The 16,944-nt window shown below is 52.0% G+C and overlaps 1 protein-coding gene across 3 annotated transcripts in view; it reads left to right on the plus strand.

Moving 5' to 3' along the window:
- Nucleotides 1–9,483, plus strand: part of MAPK4 (mitogen-activated protein kinase 4) — a 49,494-nt gene extending 40,011 nt beyond the window's left edge. For all 3 annotated transcript variants that reach the window (XM_085042062.1, XM_085042063.1, XM_085042064.1), the window contains exons 5-6: nucleotides 2,416–2,617; nucleotides 6,039–9,483. In XM_085042062.1, coding sequence (XP_084898188.1) covers nucleotides 2,416–2,617; nucleotides 6,039–6,726 — 890 coding nt within the window. In that variant the 3' untranslated portion in view covers nucleotides 6,727–9,483. The remainder of the gene's footprint in view (nucleotides 1–2,415; nucleotides 2,618–6,038) is intronic.
- The last annotated feature ends 7,461 nt before the right edge of the window (nucleotides 9,484–16,944 follow it).

Consider the following 16,944-nt stretch of genomic DNA (forward strand, 5'->3'; position numbering starts at 1 on the left):
TGTCCCCGCTGCTGTCCCCATGCTGTCCCCTCACAGACACGCTGTCTCTGCTGCTGTGCCCTCACAATGCCCTGTCCCCAGGCACTGCTGGCTGTCCTGTGCAGGACAGCACTCCCTGTAGCTTGCCCACAGGGAGCTCCTCAGGGCACGATATTTTTCCAAGGCACGCTGAAGGTTCATCCCTGGCTTGCTGTGCCTCTCGCTGAGCTGTGAGCGATGGCTCAGCCCCGTTTGTTCTCCAGCTGTGCTCCTGGCATGAACACAGCTGGGCAGCACAGCAGGACTCAGGCTTTCACCCCACAAACACCCCAGCTCCGTGAGAGGGTTCCTACAGACAGGAACATTGTCCAGGTGCTCTCCTGCGCTCCTTCTGGGGGTTGAACTGGACCTGGCCTCCTGCTTTTGGGACGATGTCAATAGCAAGCCCAGCTCGTGTTTGCTGGTGTCACTGTTCCCTGTCAGACATCCTGGTCTTGGCAGCACGCTGTCCCTCGGCCAGGTACCCAGGGACCACACCAGCCTCCAGCAGGAGGAGCAGATTTATTCCCTGCCATTACCGCGGGAAGAAAGGTCACCCGTGCCCCTTACATAATTCATTGTCGTTTTCCTGCCTCTCTGACCCGTAATACATCGTAATATATCACCTGTAATGCGCTGCTCTGCCGCGCTCCGTGCCTGCTGTGGTGACCTTACGGAGCTATTGATTGCTCCCCACTTAATTAGCGCGAGCGATGAGGTAACCTCGCGGGAGACAGCCGGAAATTGGTTAATGTTTGAGCACTGAGGCACACGTGTGGCTGTGCTGTCTGCTGAGGGCTCTGCCCCTGAAGGAGCTGTTCCTTTCACGCAGTTACACCTCTAATGGGGATTTTTCTGAGGGTGCAAGAGGAAGCTGTATCTGAAGAAAGGTGTATTCCTGTTTTTATTGTCTGAACTCAAAGGGACTGTTCCGTGAAAGGATCAACTGGATTAGCAACAACTTCAGTGACAGCATTTTGCCTTTTCACATAACCTCGGTGAAAGGAGTCATCAAAGAAATCACAGCAAACCCTCCATGTTTAGATTTAATTACACCTAAATTTCCTCTCTCATCATAGAAAGAGTTCATGCACCACAGTCTTTCTAAAATAATTTTAGCCACTCGGAATTCTTCAGATATTAATGGGTAAAATAATTTCACAGTGTCGGTCACGCCGAAGGCTTTTAAAAATTGCAATAAAGCTAATCCACTTCAGTTGGGCGTAAGATGTGAAATCAGTTGTGTGAAACACAGCGTGCTTGTCGAGTGGATCTGAGGGTGTGGAGTCAAATCCCAGCACCATCCAGAGGCCTTTTTGGGGTGAGATGTTAGCTCTCTGCTGGGATCACGCTCTGGGTGTGTGTTATGAATGGAGACAGAGGGTTGGCAGATTTCTGCTGGTTTCCTAGGCCTGTGACAACTGGCAGTTAACCTATTTAGAGTGACCTGCACCCCCTAAACGCAGTCTCGTTTGCAAGTTCTTATAATGACAGCCGATTAGGTCTAATGTAAAATGGATTACTCTATATTAGACACAAGGAATAACAGAACAAGGAGCTAAACAACTTATATACTACACAATGTATGAAAACTAATCATAGCTAAGCAGTTATATATTGCCCAAAATAGGGAAACTACAAGTAGCTAAGGATGCAGTGCACAAAAGGTACCTATTATTGTTATTATTGTTAGCAAAGAAGAATACAATTTAGGAAACCAATGATCTTACCAAAACCCAGTTTTGGTGCTGAGATACATCAGAATCTTCTCTCAATCCTGCAAGAAGTTACTGCAGAGTTGCATCCAGATTCTGGGGAGAGGCTTTCTCACACTCTGGTGTTCGTGCAGAAAAGCTTCTACCTTTGTGAAAACCCATGAGATTTTATAGGATAAAAGTGTGCCTTGCTTGGTGAGCAACAATAGTATTGTTTCTCTTTTCACATTCTCTCTTCATTCCAAAATATGAATTAAGGTTAGAGGTCTTAGACTTTCTGTCACTAAGAGATAACCCTGGCCAGGCTGTTGACCCCACTGGAGTTATCTATCTTTCACCATCGAGCAGAAGGAGAGAGGAGAAGGTGGGGGGCATGTCCTGCCACGTGTGGCACATGGGCACTGTCCTGTGCAGGTGTGGTGGGGCAGAGGTGCCCTGCTGTGCTGGCACAGGTGAGCCCTGAGGGCTGCAGGGCTGCTCTGCTGCCAGCCCACAGCTCCCCGAGGGGTCAGGGGCTGCAGCAAGGACAGCAGTGCGTGGTGTCCCTCCACCTGGGGTGTGACCTGTGACTCATCCCTTACCTCGAGGGGATTTGTTCTGGGGGCTCCGCGAGACTCGGCCTGGAAAGGGAGCTCTGGCTGCTTTTGAGGAATTAGTGAGCTTGTTTGTCTCTGCTTCACAGCTATTGATTTCCTGGAGAAGATACTGACATTTAACCCGATGGATCGGTTGACGGCCGAGATGGGCCTGCAGCATCCTTACATGAGCCCCTACTCCTGCCCCGAGGACGAGCCCGTGTCACAGCACCCCTTCCGCATCGAGGACGAGATTGATGATATTCTGCTGATGGAAGCCAACCAGAGCCAGATGTCCAACTGGGACAGGTACAGTACCAAGGACAGGCCAGAGAGCAGACGCTGGCTTGGGTTCTTTAGGCAGAACTGGGCTGGTGAGTGTCTGAGGTGCTCCTGGCTGGATTCCATCACACGTTCCAGACCCATGAAAGACACCTGCTCTTCCTTCTTTGTGCCATGTTGTAATTCCAGCCCAAGCTGGCACCTCGCTGAGGCCAGCCAGGGGATCACCATGGATTTCCACAGGCACCTCAAGCTGAGCCTGCACATCCTGGTTGCTGAGCACCTTTCTGCTCTTGGTTTTATTCACAGCCTGTGTTGTCTTCATGTGAATTTAAGTGGCTCTGCAGCCTTTCCCTCTGCCCTCTGTCCCTATAGACCAGGTTAAAAAGCAATGTCATTCTTGTACTTTTTGGGGACAGGGCCTGATTTGCACTGCTATATTCATCACCTTTCACGTTGTGTAAGCCCCAGAGGCCACAGATCTGGTTTTGTAAAAAATCCTGGATTGTGTTGACATGTAAATGGGCTGCTGAAAGCCATACTGGAAGTTTAGAACAGATCAAACCCTTGAGCTGAGGTCTCTCACGCCCTGGGTGATTACCCCAGTTACTGGGCCAGTCCCAGGACTGGAGCAGGTAGGACAAAGTAAGCAGCTAAGAATTAACGAGGTTCAGTTTTCTGTAGAGCTCCTTCCAGCTGAGCGGGATGAACTGGCTGAGGATGTCTGCAGCATTGTTCCTCTCTGCATAGCAGTTAAATCTCCTCGCCTTCCTAATCCTCTATATTTCACCAGCATTGAAAGAATTACCTAAAGAAATCCCTTGTCTTCGCTGTCATTAGTCTCCTTTCCTGAGTGAACAAGGATCAGGGTGGAGGCTGGGGGGAACAACCAGCTCAGTCAGGTCAAGAGGAAAGCTGGAAGCAGGACATCTATCTCCAGTGTGTCCCCACAGTTCCAGCACCCTGCCAGAAGCCCCCAGAGCAGCCCCCAGAGCAGCAGATCAGTGGCTGGAGGTCGCCCTGTCACCTTTTCATCTGTTGGCTTTCTTGGTGTGGCACAAGAAGCTGAGACTGAGGCTGTCCTGCTGCCTGGCTGGGGACATCTGCTGTAGGGCTGTGGGTTTTGCAGCACAAGCCAAGTGTTTTGGGGACAAGAAATGGCTTTGCCTGTGCATTGTGGGACAGCTGAAGAGCAATTCACTGCTGTGACAGAGAACTAATACCTGGGATAATGTGTGTTTTAAAGGCAGCTCAATTAGGAACCAGTAAATCAGGAGTCACTTGGAAAACCATGAATGGGCATTGTCAGGTAACTCCAAGTGAGAGAGTTCAGTCGGTTTGAGAAGGTGTCACTTAGCAAGGTGACCCTTCAGGAGCACTCTTGGTCTCTGATGTCAGGATAAACTGGTGATGTCCAGTCTCGGTGGGGTTTAGGCTCCTGTCTTTCACTGCCATGGCACCGAACAGGGAGCAGTCATGCCATGGGCCTGTCTGTGGGCTGAGGCACAGACTGGCTGTTCATGGTGCTAATTGTGGATAATCCCGAGGGCAGGGGAGGTGAAGGGCATCTGAAGGAAGTGGCCAGTGGGTTTGGCTGTTGGGCTTTTACTCCTGCTTCTGCTCCCATCTCGGGCTCACGATAAATTACTCACCGGCCTGGCTTTTAACGCACAGGAGAGATATCTGTGCTATCAAAAAGAGATTAGAGTGGATCAGCCAGCAAAAGGCAGAGCTGGCAGCAGCAGCGTGTCTGCTGGTTTCAGTACTGCTGTTCCCAGGAGCAGTGGTTCCTGTGTGTGACACCGTGGTGTCTTTGTTTCCTGTGTCTCACAGCAGTGTGATGTCTCTGTGTCCCTGTGTGTGTGACAATAATCAGTCTGGTGTCTCTGGGTCCCTGTGTGTGACAATCAGCAGTGTCCCTGTGTGTCTCACAGCAGTGTGGTGTCTCTGTGTCCCTGTGTCTCACAGCTGTGTGGTGTCTCTGTGTCCCTGTTTGTGACAATCAGCAGTGTGGTGTCTCTGTGTCCCTGTGTGTGACAATCAGCAGTGTGGTGTCTCTGTGTCCCTGTGTGACACAGCAGTGTGGTGTCTCTGTGTCCCTGTGTGTGACAATCAGCAGTGTGGTGTCCCTGTGTCCCTGTGTGTGACAATAATCAGTGTGGTGTCTCTGTGTCCCTGTGTGTGTCACAGCAGTGTGGTGTCTCTGTGTCCCTGTGTGTGACAATCAGCAGTGTGATGTCTCTGTGTCCCTGTGTGTGACACAGCAGTGTGGTGTCTCTGGGTTCCTGTGTGACAATCAGCAGTGTGGTGTCCCTGTGTCCCTGTGTGTGACAATAATCAGTGTGGTGTCTCTGGGTCCCTGTGTGTGTCACAGCAGTGTGGTGTCTCTGTGTCCCTGTGTGTGACAATCAGCAGTGTGATGTCTCTGTGTCCCTGTGTGTGACAATCAGCAGTGTGGTGTCTCTGTGTCCCTGTGTGTGACAATCAACAGTGTGGTGTCTCTGTGTCCCTGTGTGTGACACAGCAGTGTGGTGTCTCTGTGTCCCTGTGTGTGACAATCAGCGGTGTGGTGTCTCTGTGTCCCTGTGTGTGACACAGCAGTGTGGTGTCTCTGTCCCTGTGTGACACAGCAGTGTGGTGTCTCTGTGTCCCTATGTGACAAACAGCAGTGTGATGTCTCTGTGTCCCTGTGTGTGTGACAATAATCAGTGTGGTGCCTCTGTGTCCCTGTGTGTGACACAGCAGTGTGGTGTCTCTGTGTCCCTGTGTGTGTGTCACAGCAGTGTGGTGTCTCTGTGTCCCTGTGTGTGACACAGCAGTGTGGTGTCTCTGTGTCCCTATGTGACAATCAGCAGTGTGGTGTCTCTGTGTCCCTATGTGACAATCAGCAGTGTGGTGTCTCTGTGTCCCTGTGTCTCACAGCAGTGTGGTGTCTCTGTGTCCCTGTGTGTGTGTCACAGCAGTGTGGTGTCTCTGTGTCCCTGTGTGTGACACAGCAGTGTGGTGTCTCTGTGTCCCTGTGTGTGTGTCACAGCAGTGTGGTGTCTCTGTGTCCCTGTGTGTGACAATCAGCAGTGTGGTGTCTCTGTGTCCCTGTGTGTGACACAGCAGTGTGGTGTCCCTGTGTCCCTATGTGACAATCAGCAGTGTGGTGTCTCTGTGTCCCTGTGTGTGACAATCAGCAGTGTGGTGTCTCTGTGTCCCTGTGTGTGACAATCAGCAGTGTGGTGTCTCTGTGTCCCTGTGTGTCACAGCAGTGTGGTGTCTCTGTGTCCCTGTGTCTCACAGCAGTGTGGTGTCTCTGTGTCCCTGTGTGTGTGACAATCAGCAGTGTGGTGTTTGTTTCCTGTGTCTCACAGCAGTGTGGTGTCTCTGTGTCCCTGTGTGTGACAATCAGCAGTGTGGTGTTTGTTTCCTGTGTCTCACAGCAGTGTGGTGTCTTTGGCAGGTACCACATCAGCCTCTCGTCTGACCTGGACTGGAGACACGACAAACACCACGACATGGACGAGGTGCAGCGCGATCCCCGCGCAGGCTCCGAGCCCACAGCTGAGGAAGCGCAGGTGGACCCACGGAAATACTCACAGAGCAGCTCAGAGAGGTTCTTGGAGCTGTCCCACTCATCCATGGACCGAGTGTTCGATGCTGATTGTGGGAAGTCCTGTGATTACAAAGTGGGGTCACCCTCCTACTTGGACAAGCTGCTGTGGAGGGACAGTAAGCCCCACCACTACTCAGAGCCCAAGCTGATCTTGGATTTATCCCACTGGAAAAGGGCAACCATAGCACCTGCAGCAGAGCTCTCGCTGGAAGAGGAGCCTTCCAACCTCTTCCTGGAGATTGCTCAGTGGGTGAAGAGCACGCAGGTGGGGCTGGAGTGTCCCAGCTCTCTTCCGGAGATCCAGGAGCGGAGCCTGCCCTCCTCTCCTCACCGTCTCCACAAGGAGCCCACGGAGGTGAACAGCGAGACTGACCCCAAGTTTGACTTGGATGTCTTCATCTCCAGGGCGCTGAAGCTTTGCACAAAACCCGAGGATCTTCCAGACAACAAGCTCAACGAGATCAACGGCGCCTGCATCTCGGAGCACCCTGGGGACATGGTGCAGGCAGAGGTGTACCAGAAGGAGCGGTGGTGAGGGCCCCGTGCCCGGGGAGCCCCGCTGGACCTCCCTCCTCCTCTGCCCGGGGCTGAGTGGCTTCCAGCTGTCACTGAGCATCTGTTTTTTACACTGTACCAAACGCCTTTTTCAGAAAAGGCAAGCACAAACCACACGCCCCTTTTGATGCCTTAGGAATGCTTCTAAGGGGATCAAGAGGTGTGAACGAATACTGAGTTTCTTATACTGCCTTAACAATCTTGCCTTGCGATCTCTGGGACCTGTTTGAAACTTAAATGTACGAGGGGGAAAATGACAGTACATGGTAGGTTTACAAACAGTAGTCAAATCAACTTATTTTCCTTTCTTTTTCTATAGCAACTTAAAGTGACAAGGACAAAATCAACATTTGCAGTACGGTCCCATACCCTTCTGGTTGGACAGGTTCCCAAAACGCTGAACTTTGAGCTCCTCTGAGGCACCTGTGTGAATACAGGTACAGAATAAAGTGATGCCAGCCGTCGGTCAGCAGAGAGTGGAACTAGAGGTAGAGTTTGGTCATCAGTCGGAAAATAACTCTCTGAGAATGTTTATGGGGAAGAAATTTGACCTACAAAGTATGGCCCATTGGGGATTTGTTTTATTTTTTCTGATAGGAGGACAAAACTTTTGCTAAGTGCATTTTGCTGGTTTGTGGTTTCTCACACCAAAATTTTCCCTTCTGTTGCACGGGGTGCAGCGGGGGATGCACGGGGATCTGAGCTTTCCGAGTCCTTAGGAGGGCACATGTGATGCATTTCAGTGAAACAACCTGGTGCTGCGAGCCCTGCCTCGGACAGCTGCCCACGAGGCCAGCAAATTCCAGAGGAAAGGGCTGGGCAGGAGCTGAGAGCTGGGAATGGGGTGTCCCACGCTGTGTCCCACGCTGTGTCCCACGCTGTGTCACATGGTGTGACACTGCCCAGCACCACCACAGACAGACTCAGCAAGGTCACCCACCCAGCTTCGCTACTCAAAAAGGAATTAAAGTACTACTGGTTTTCCTTCCAACAAAGATCTTGTGAAGAAAACAACAGTTCCTGTGGTCCTGGATTCGAAACTGGCCACTTGGCTTCCAGCTTCTGTGGGAGATGCCAGTGCCAGCAGGCAACTGTGTGTAAATAGATGAAGACACAACTGATCTACTGTAACTTCTGTTTTCATCCACACTTCTGAGCACCTTAATAATTAATCGGCTAACAAGAGTTTGTATATGGAAGAAATGTTCTATACTTATATTTAATCAAACCCAGCAGCTTTTTATGTGGGAAATCTGTAAATAGTGCCATAAAAGACAGTCTCTGCTTTCCTTGCCATCCTGTTGCTGTGCTGTCCAGCACAGTGGCACTACTCACATTTCTAGAAGAGAAACTGCTGTGTTTAGTAACTGCAAGGCCCATATTTAACTATTCCTACATGAATTATTTCCACCCTTTTAACAAGCAATCTGCTAAATGCTCTGAGATGTGAAGAAAACTCGCGTGAGACTCAGATAACTAGCAGCAGCGTTTTCTGCATTAACCCTGGTTTCTGTTCCTGCTGGGATCGGGTGCAGGTGTAGCTGTAGCAGAGTGTGCACCAGGCCTTGACAAGCCCAAAAGCATGTTCTGGTTGTGGAGATGTCACGTCAGGGCATGGAAATGCCATTGCTGCAGCCCAAGAGCAGCGCTGGTGTGAAGGCAGCCGTGGTGTGGGTGGGATGGGGTGCCAGTCCGGGAGTGCACAGGACATTTGGAAGGCAAAGCTGATGGAGAGGGCATCTGAAGGGCAAAGCCTTTTGTCTCTGGTCCCTGCTTTGGGTGTTTGGATGTCCCCCAGAGTGGCTGGGAAGGGGGAGCAAGAGAGGAGCAGAGGTTTGGTTTCTGGTGTGTTGCAGATAATTGATATACCTCAACTAAAGCTGAGCACTTTCACTGGTGGCGGGGGAGGTTCAGATGCCAGGCACAGTCAGCACTGCCCTGGAGCAGACCCAGAGCCACCCAGACCCTGGAGCAGACCCAGAGCCACCCCGCAGCCCGTGGCTCACTGTCCATGGTCCCTCTGGCCGTGCTGTGCTCCCAGCAGCAGCCAGCCAAGGCTGGGGAAGGCACTGCCGGGCTCTGGGCAGGCAGTGCTGAGGGAGGAGGTGGCAGCAGCACAGCTCTGTCCCATCGCCTCCCGGGTTGCTCACAGGAGTGCACAGTGCCCATCCTGCCATGGCAGAGGCACAGGGCTGCAGCTGGACGGGTCAGCTCGCGGTCACACAGCGGGGAGCTGAAGAGCTCAGCCTGCAGGGTGAGACCAGCGTGGTGGGAGCAGCCTTTGGGAGCTCTCTCCTGACAGATGTCACAGCTCCTCGTCTCCGTCGGGGTGAGCACGGAGAGGTGCCCATGCCACGGCTCGTCCTCACCAGGCTCAGCACCCACATCCTCTGCAACCAGAAGCCATTTGCCATGGGCTGGTGCTTCTCCAGAGGCCTGTGGGACTGTTTGTTACGGCCATGAAAGAAAAAGTTTTGCTTTGAGTGTTGTCTGGAGGGCCTGCAGTTCAGGTGTGATACTGACTTCATAACAAGCAAACGGAGCATGCTGTCGCCACTCTGGATTTCCCATCTCGCTTCGTGAGCTGCTATTCAGTGTTGTTCTAAAACCTCAGCGTCACATGCTGGGAAAAGGGGATAAGAGGGATGGCTTTAATCTGTTACCTGAGTGTGCTTAGCTGATCACAAGCCAGATCTGTCTCTCATTTACAGAAATAAAATGTAAGGCCTGAGCCTTCCTTGTGTGGCGGCGTGTAATTATTTTATAATTTTTTAAAATTATGAAACGTTTATTCCAGTCCTGGTGTCTGGGTTTCCTCTGCAAATCACAGAATTCATTTAGGATGGGAAAGACCTTTAAGAATGAACGTGAATACCCACATAACATGAATATTTGCATTCTGGGGTTACTTGGTGTTGGGCTGCTTTTCACCCAGCTTTGTTTTGGCACAAGCAGGCTGTCTGAGCACTCAGGGTCACAGGGAGGGAATTTAGAGTTTGTCACCACCTGCATTTCTTGCAGTTTGAAGAATCATTTCAGTGGCATTTCTTGGAGTTTGAAGAATCATTTCAGTGCAGGATCACCCATCAGGTATTTCAGTAAATTTGCAGAAGGCATTTATTAAAAGAGGCGCAGGAGCACTGCTGTCAATGATACTGCATGGTGGCCCCAGGTTTGGGGACACCCTGGGTTTAGAGATGAATGCCCCAGGATGGGGAACACCCTGGATTTTGGAATGAGAGCTCCAGCCATTCTGGGTTTTGTTTAAAGAACAACAGAGGCAGCAGAAAAAGCCCTCCCTGAACCTGTGGGAGCTGCTCCTGGTGGCTTCTTGCAAGGATCTGTCCTCCGCTACAGCCACCCACTGGCCACAAGTTGGAGCCTGGGAATCCATCAGGGAGATGATTTAAAAACTGCTTTGGATGTCAGAAAGATGTCTCCAAATGTTCTGTTGCTGGCCCAGGGATTGTTCTTCCTCAGTCACAAATATGTGACTATTTTTACTGCAGTTTATTTTTAATCGTGCTGGGATTCAGCAGCTGTTACACCATCTCAGGGCTGCACGAACCAGATCTTCAGAGCTTTACCATCAGAGTAATAAAAATACCAACTTCAGCTAGCTTTTAGAAGGGTTTTTGGGGACATCCTGGGAAGCCTTTATTGTGCAAATCCCACCCAGATCCCCGAGTAAAACCACAACATAGTGCCAGTGAATTTTACAAGTGGACTTTTTGGAGAGTGGACTGCAAATGATCAATTCTGTCCCTTTGAGCAATTTCAAGTTGCTATCTCTGGTTTTTGAGAGCCTGCAGTAAGAACACTGTATAGTGTAGCATGCAGACATTTCAGCTCTGAAATGTTCTTTTTTTCAGCTGGTTATAAGAGGAATTGAAGAGAACAAATACACCATATGGTGTTTGCTTGTGAATTGTTGCCTTTGACATTTTGGAAGGCAGAGTTTGATTTTGAAGCAGTATAATACTCGGGTGAATAGAGTCCTCTCAAAGTGCATCTTCCCTTTCTGAAGCTGTGCTCACCACGGTATTTTAAACTGCCATCTGGACACCGGTGAAACTGGCTTGTAACAATCATATTGCTGAATTCAGAGTAGGCTTTTATTTATTAAAAAAAAAAAGATTTTGTCTTTAAAAATACAGCCTTTTCACACAGGGTCTTACTCTGTCAGCTCTTGAGTTGTGGTGGAATAGCTTGCAACAAAAGGATCTAGGAATGGTTGCTTTGATTAATGTTGCAGTGAAAATTCTGTGGTTTAGGAAGTTTATATGAATTTTTATGAAGCTTTGGAGAAAATATACCCAAGTACATCTTTGACAGCACAGACTATTCTGAAAAACAGAGTTAATTCCTGTGTGTGTCAGTGCTGCCTGCAGCGTTTGTGTACAGCACAGTGTCGTTTGAGGAGCCAGCAGTGTGTGACATTCCTCACAGAGATGGCAGCAGATTTGGGTACAGGTGCTGCAGGGTGGGGAGGGAGCTCTGCTCACCCTGTGTGCTCCCGTGCCCGTGATGAGACCTGCTCAGAGCCCATCTGGTGGCCACGCAGGGGCTGAGCCCATCTGATGGTCACTCAGTGGATGGAGCCCATCTGATGGTCACTCAAGGGATGGAGCCCATCTGATGGTCACTCGGTGGATGGAGCCCGTCTGATGGCCACTCAGCAACTGGAGCCCATCTCATGGCCACTCAGGGGCTGAGCCCATCTGATGGCCACTCAAGGGATGGAGCCCATCTGATGGTCACTCGGTGGCTGGAGCCCATCTGATGGCCACTCAGTGGCTGGAGCCCATCTGATGGTCACTCAAGGGATGGAGCCCATCTGATGGCCACTCAGTGGCTGGAGCCCATCTGATGGTCACTCAAGGGATGGAGCCCATCTGATGGTCACTCAAGGGATGGAGCCCATCTGATGGTCACTCGGTGGATGGAGCCCGTCTGATGGCCACTCAGCAACTGGAGCCCATCTCATGGCCACTCAGGGGCTGAGCCCATCTGATGGCCACTCAAGGGATGGAGCCCATCTGATGGCCACTTGGTGGCTGGAGCCCATCTGATGGTCACTCAGGAGATGGAGCCCATCTGGTGGCCACTCAGGTGCTGGAGCCCATCTGATGGTCACTCAGGAGCTGGGCACTGCTCTGTCCTCGTGCTCCTGGGAATCCCTGCACAGGCCACACTGGCAGTGGGATAAACACCTTTGTCAAAACCTGGGTAATTAAACAGAGCTTTGATAGTGCAGCCTGTGGAATGGAGCAGTAAAATAACCAGTGTGTGGGACTGACTGTGGTCAGGGTAACGGCTGCCCACGGCCGCAGGGCAGGGATGGGTGGGATCCTGGGGAGGGATTCCTGGCTGTGATGGAGCAGGCAGTGCCCTCGTGTTTCCGTGTGCTCAGCCTGCTGCTCTTGGAGCAATGGGGGTTAGTGTCACAGGGATGGGGTGAAATCGGTTACAGGATTACACTCCATGAAGAAATACTCCCTTCAAAATGACTGTGCTGTCTGTCCCTAAATCCTGCTGGCTGCTGTGGGCTGCTCCTGTGCCAGCAGAGTTGGGTGACAGAGGTTCAGTGCTGCACCTCCCTGTGACACCCCGTGTGAGCATCCAGGAACGGTGACATTTCCCCAGTAAGCAGTAACATGGAGCAAGGGAAGAAAATACTTTCAGCCCGAAGCATTCTTGGTGTGTTCAGCCTGAAGCATTCTTGGTGTGTTCTGCAAAACCCTGTGCCCCTGAGCAGCTGGATGCTGGGAAGCCACCAGCCAGCCAGGTAAGTCCTTCTCTAAAACACTCTGTGGCGTTGAGGAGGAGAAAGGTGAAAGGAAACGTGCTGTGTGTGTGACCTGGGCCCAGCCAGGCACAGCAGAACTCACCTGTGTGTGTGTGTTTATGCACATAAACACGTGTGTTTCACGTGCTGGGTGCCTGGTGAGCCCCTGGATCAGGACTCCAGGTTGGGAACGTTTGTTTCCAACCTCACAGTTCCATTTTTCCTTCTCATCACGAAGCTCAGCCACATCTTCTCACCCTTCTTCACCTGTGGAGATGAAAATTCCTCCATAAGGAGAATTTGATGAAAATTCCTCCATAAGGAGAATTACTCTGTGCTGCTGCCTGAGCAGAACCACCGGGAGCTCAACATTCCACAACTGAAATGCACAGAGGATCTGAGCTGTCCATACACAAGCCATCTGCTTTTCCAGCGGGCTGGAGGTGGTCCATACTGGAGTTTTTCCATCCCTGAGTGAATAGCCCAGGTTTCTGCTGGAGTTTGATGCACTTGATGTTGGTGGATGTGCAGCATTCACATCCCACCTCAGAAAACTGATCAGTCCCCAGAGCAGTCCCTGCAGGACTCACCTGAGGATGTCTCCTGAGGCTGCAGAGGCAATGCTTTGGCACCGCTGGGTGTGAGGAAGGCCAGGCAAGGCAAGAGAGACCCACGTGCTGCTGCTGTCTGCCTGCTGTGGGCAAACAGCCCTCAGGGAGGTCTGTGAACGAGAGAACCCTCCTGGAAACGGTTAAATAGGAGTTGTAGGGGCCTCCAGAGTTTCCTTGTGTGCTCCCATGTGACTGTCAGCTGTGAAAGGAAGGAAGAAGAAAAGCCTCTCTCTCCGGAGAGGATGGTATAGGATGGTTATTCATTGCAGGCTGGAAAGTCTGCCACTGCAGCGAAACAAGGGCTCACATTTGAGTGCTTCTGCCACTAATTGAGCCTGCTGAGCGGCTGTGTCCCACAGCGCAGAGAGCTCATCATTCTCCTACAAAAGCATGCAGAGAAATTGGCTTTTCTGGCCAAAATTAGCAGCAAGGCAGGGGCTGGTGTTGCCCGTGCATGGCCCATGTCTCCTCTGAGCTGTGGCTGCTGTGCATCTCGTCCCTCTGTCTGCCTCCAGAGCTGCTCCCTAACACCTTCCGAGTGCCACCAGAGCTGGACAGCCTTCCCCCGGCCTGGGGGAGCTCCTCCATCCCACGGCAGGGGCAGAGGCTGGTCTGGGGACAGAGGTGTCACTGGCATTCGGTGATGTGTCTGCAGAGAGCTCAGCGGCAGTTTTGTGTCACCCCCGAATCCTCAGACATGCTGCGCTGTCCTTCAGCCTCTGATGGATAAACAAACACCAAGCCCAAGGCAATGGTGGCAGAAATGTCAGCCTGCGAGCTGCTGAGCTGAAATGTTTAATCACAGAGCCACTGACGGGGGCTGAACAGCAGGAGCCTGGGTGTCTTCCTTCGGCTGTGCCTGCCGTGTCTCCGGAGGCACCGCTGACATTTCACACCGACTGAACTTGGCTCATTAAAAGCCAGACGTGGGCAGACCTGTTTGTCATCTCCGCGCCGGGCGAGGGGTCTGCTCCCGCAGCAGGTACTTTGTCTCTGCAAATTATGTCCCTGGAACGCAGGAGCTGCCAGGGGATGCTGAATGCTGCATCCTCTCACCCGCCGCTTTGAGTGGCTCCCCAGGAGCGGTGCAGTCTGTCTGTGCTGCTGGGTGCTCACATGAGCACCGCTGAGCTCACACTCTGCCCCTGCCTGCCAGCCCTGGTGCTCCCAGCCTGTGTGTAGGAGCGAGCAGAGCTGCTCTGGGACTCGCTCCTGCTCTGCCGAGCTCTGTGTGTGAGTGCTCAGTCCCACCTGTAAGAAGGGGGATGGAAAAAGTGCCTTGAGGCTGACTGAGGAAGAGTGTGGTGTGTTCTGGTTTTCTCTTCCAGCTGTGAGGCTTGCACAGCGCCATGGGATGGTTTGGGTTGGAAGGTGCCTTTGGAGGTCACCTGGCTCACTGAGCTACAGTGAGAGGCAGCCTGCAGGGAGCTCACCTGCCGCCCAGCTGAGCTGGGAAAGGTGACACCGAGCCCACACAGCCCGGCTGCTCTGGCTCCACGTCTGGCCCAGGCTCCTGCTGCACCCGCCGAGCTCTCTGCTCTGCAGCAAACACCAGGAGCCAGGATCTGCGCTTGGAGGGCGTGGAGACAGAAAGGAGGGTGTGAAGGGAGACATCCTGAGAGAGAGGAAGCCGTGGAAGGAGCAGAGCTGAGTGGTGGGTTCAGGGAGTCCCAGCAGAAGCCTGTTTCCATCTGAAGTGTCTGGGGTTTCAGGGAGTCCCAGCAGAAGCCTGTTTCCATCTGAAGTGTTTGGGGTGCAGAGCTGCACCCAGACAAAGGTCCCCTTTCGGGGGATGCCCCCAAGCCGGGACTGGCACTCTGCAAGGCAGCTCCTTCCCAGCTGGCAAGCGGGAATAGTTGTGTTTCCTGCCTCAAACGGTTTGATTTCGGAGTCCCGCAAGTCTTGGAGCTGCAAGCTGCCTTAGGCGAGGACAGGCTGCCCTCTGCAGGGAAATGCATCAAACCTGGGTTCTGGCTTTCCCCATCCACCGCCTGGACTAACCCCGCAGATCAGCCCCCAGCCCCATGCCCGAGCCCTGCTCTCACCTGACAGGCTCCAGCAGATTTCCATTTTCAGTGCCTGTGATGCACAGAAGATTCGCGGGAGGATGCACCTCTGGTCAGTGGTTTGACACCAAGCTTTTCTCCCTGCTGAGAAAAGTAATGGTCTCACACCTACTCGGATGTGTGTGAGCTGTGAGGAGCGGGTGTGGGTCTGGGCTGGCAGGGAGCTGAGTGTTCCCGGCTCCTGTGAAGAGAACCAGGAGGTGTTTTGTCTTGCTGAATTGTGTCTGGCAGGTTCTCTCCAGCAAAATATTTCAGCACATCATCATCAGGAAGGTCGGCAAAGTCGTTTGGGTCAGCTTTGTTGCTTGCACTCACATGGCTTTGCGCTTTGTGTGCCTGGGTTGGGATGTCTGCAGCAGAAGTTAGGACAGAAAAGGAAATTTTGCTGCTTCTGGAGACCTGAGTCCCCGCTGAGCAGGTCTCCTGGATTGTGTCAGCGTGGCTAAAATAAATAAATTCCCATCTCCAGTGTTGTCAACACATTCTCTGCGAAGGTGGCAGAAGGCAGGAATGATGTTTCTCTCCCTGTGTAGGGCTGAGCTGATAGATGTACCTGCTACATTAAGTGGCTTTTAAAACCCAAGAGGCTCATAATTTGTAACAATATTTTTAAATTTATGTCGCAAGCTGCTTTTGATCTTGTAGAGGGAAATATGATCTCTTGGAGAAGCTCAAAATGAGAAGTTGAAATCTTTCTGAGCGGTAACCTGGAGTTGCCTCCAGTTTTCTTGTAACTCTGCATCTCCCAGATATTTGGGACAGAGATGATGGACAGACCTCACTCACACGAGTTTGTCAGAAGCTGAAAAAGTACAACATGCTGTTGTTCAGGGCTGTGTAAGCACTTCTGCAGAGTAAATATCCCAAAAGCAGCTCGTGCAGCCGCTGCTGCTGTGAGCATTCCCTGACGGCTGTGGGGAAGGGCTGAGGCTGAGGAGCAGCAATGAGCTGACCCTCGTGGGCTCAGCCCTGCAGGAAACACACCCTGACTGCAGGCCTGGCCGTGCAGGGACCCGGGGCTGCTGCAGTGGGGCTGGCAGCAGAGGGGTTTGGTGCTGGCAGCCCCCGGCAGCTGCTGCTGGCACTGTCCCCACCAGGACCAGCAGCACCTCCTCAGCTGGTGCTGCGAGCAGGGCAGGAGCAGCCCTGGGGATGCATTCAATGAGAGCATTAAATCACACCAGGGGTGCCAGAGGTCACCAAAACACACCTCAGGACAGAGGGGGGTCATTGAGCCTGCAGGTCACACTGCCTAAGCTGAGCTCCTGCAAAGAAAATGGAGCAGCAAATCTTCCTGCAAGCCGTTTTGGGGAGCCTGGAGTGGGTAAAGGAGTTCAGGAGCCACTCTAGACTTAGGGAGCATAAATTGCTCCTAATAGCTTGGCTGCCTGATGGCTTTCTTCCTTCAGCACATTGCCTTTAGCCCTCAGAGCAGAGCGAGGGCTGTGGTCCTACAGCTCTGCCCTGCCATCTTTAATCCTCACCTACCTTTGCCCCTGATTTCATTCAGCCTCAGCCCACCTGATCCTTGAAGGAAGGGGAACAAGCTTAAACTAGGAAAGAAAAAAGGAACAAAATGTGTTAGCTGAGCAGGTCTGGATTTTTAAGAGACTCAAGCTGCCTTGCTCGCAGAAAAGGGAAAAATCCTGTTTCTGGAAGTTGTCGAGAATTGGAGACTTCCTTTCACACCATTGTTGATGAAATCTTGATTGAGTTAGGTTCTCTGTAATTTA

Source organism: Lichenostomus cassidix, chromosome Z, assembly GCF_008360975.1.
Source record: "Lichenostomus cassidix isolate B80296 chromosome Z, HeHo_3.0, whole genome shotgun sequence".
NCBI lineage: Eukaryota > Metazoa > Chordata > Aves > Passeriformes > Meliphagidae > Lichenostomus > Lichenostomus cassidix.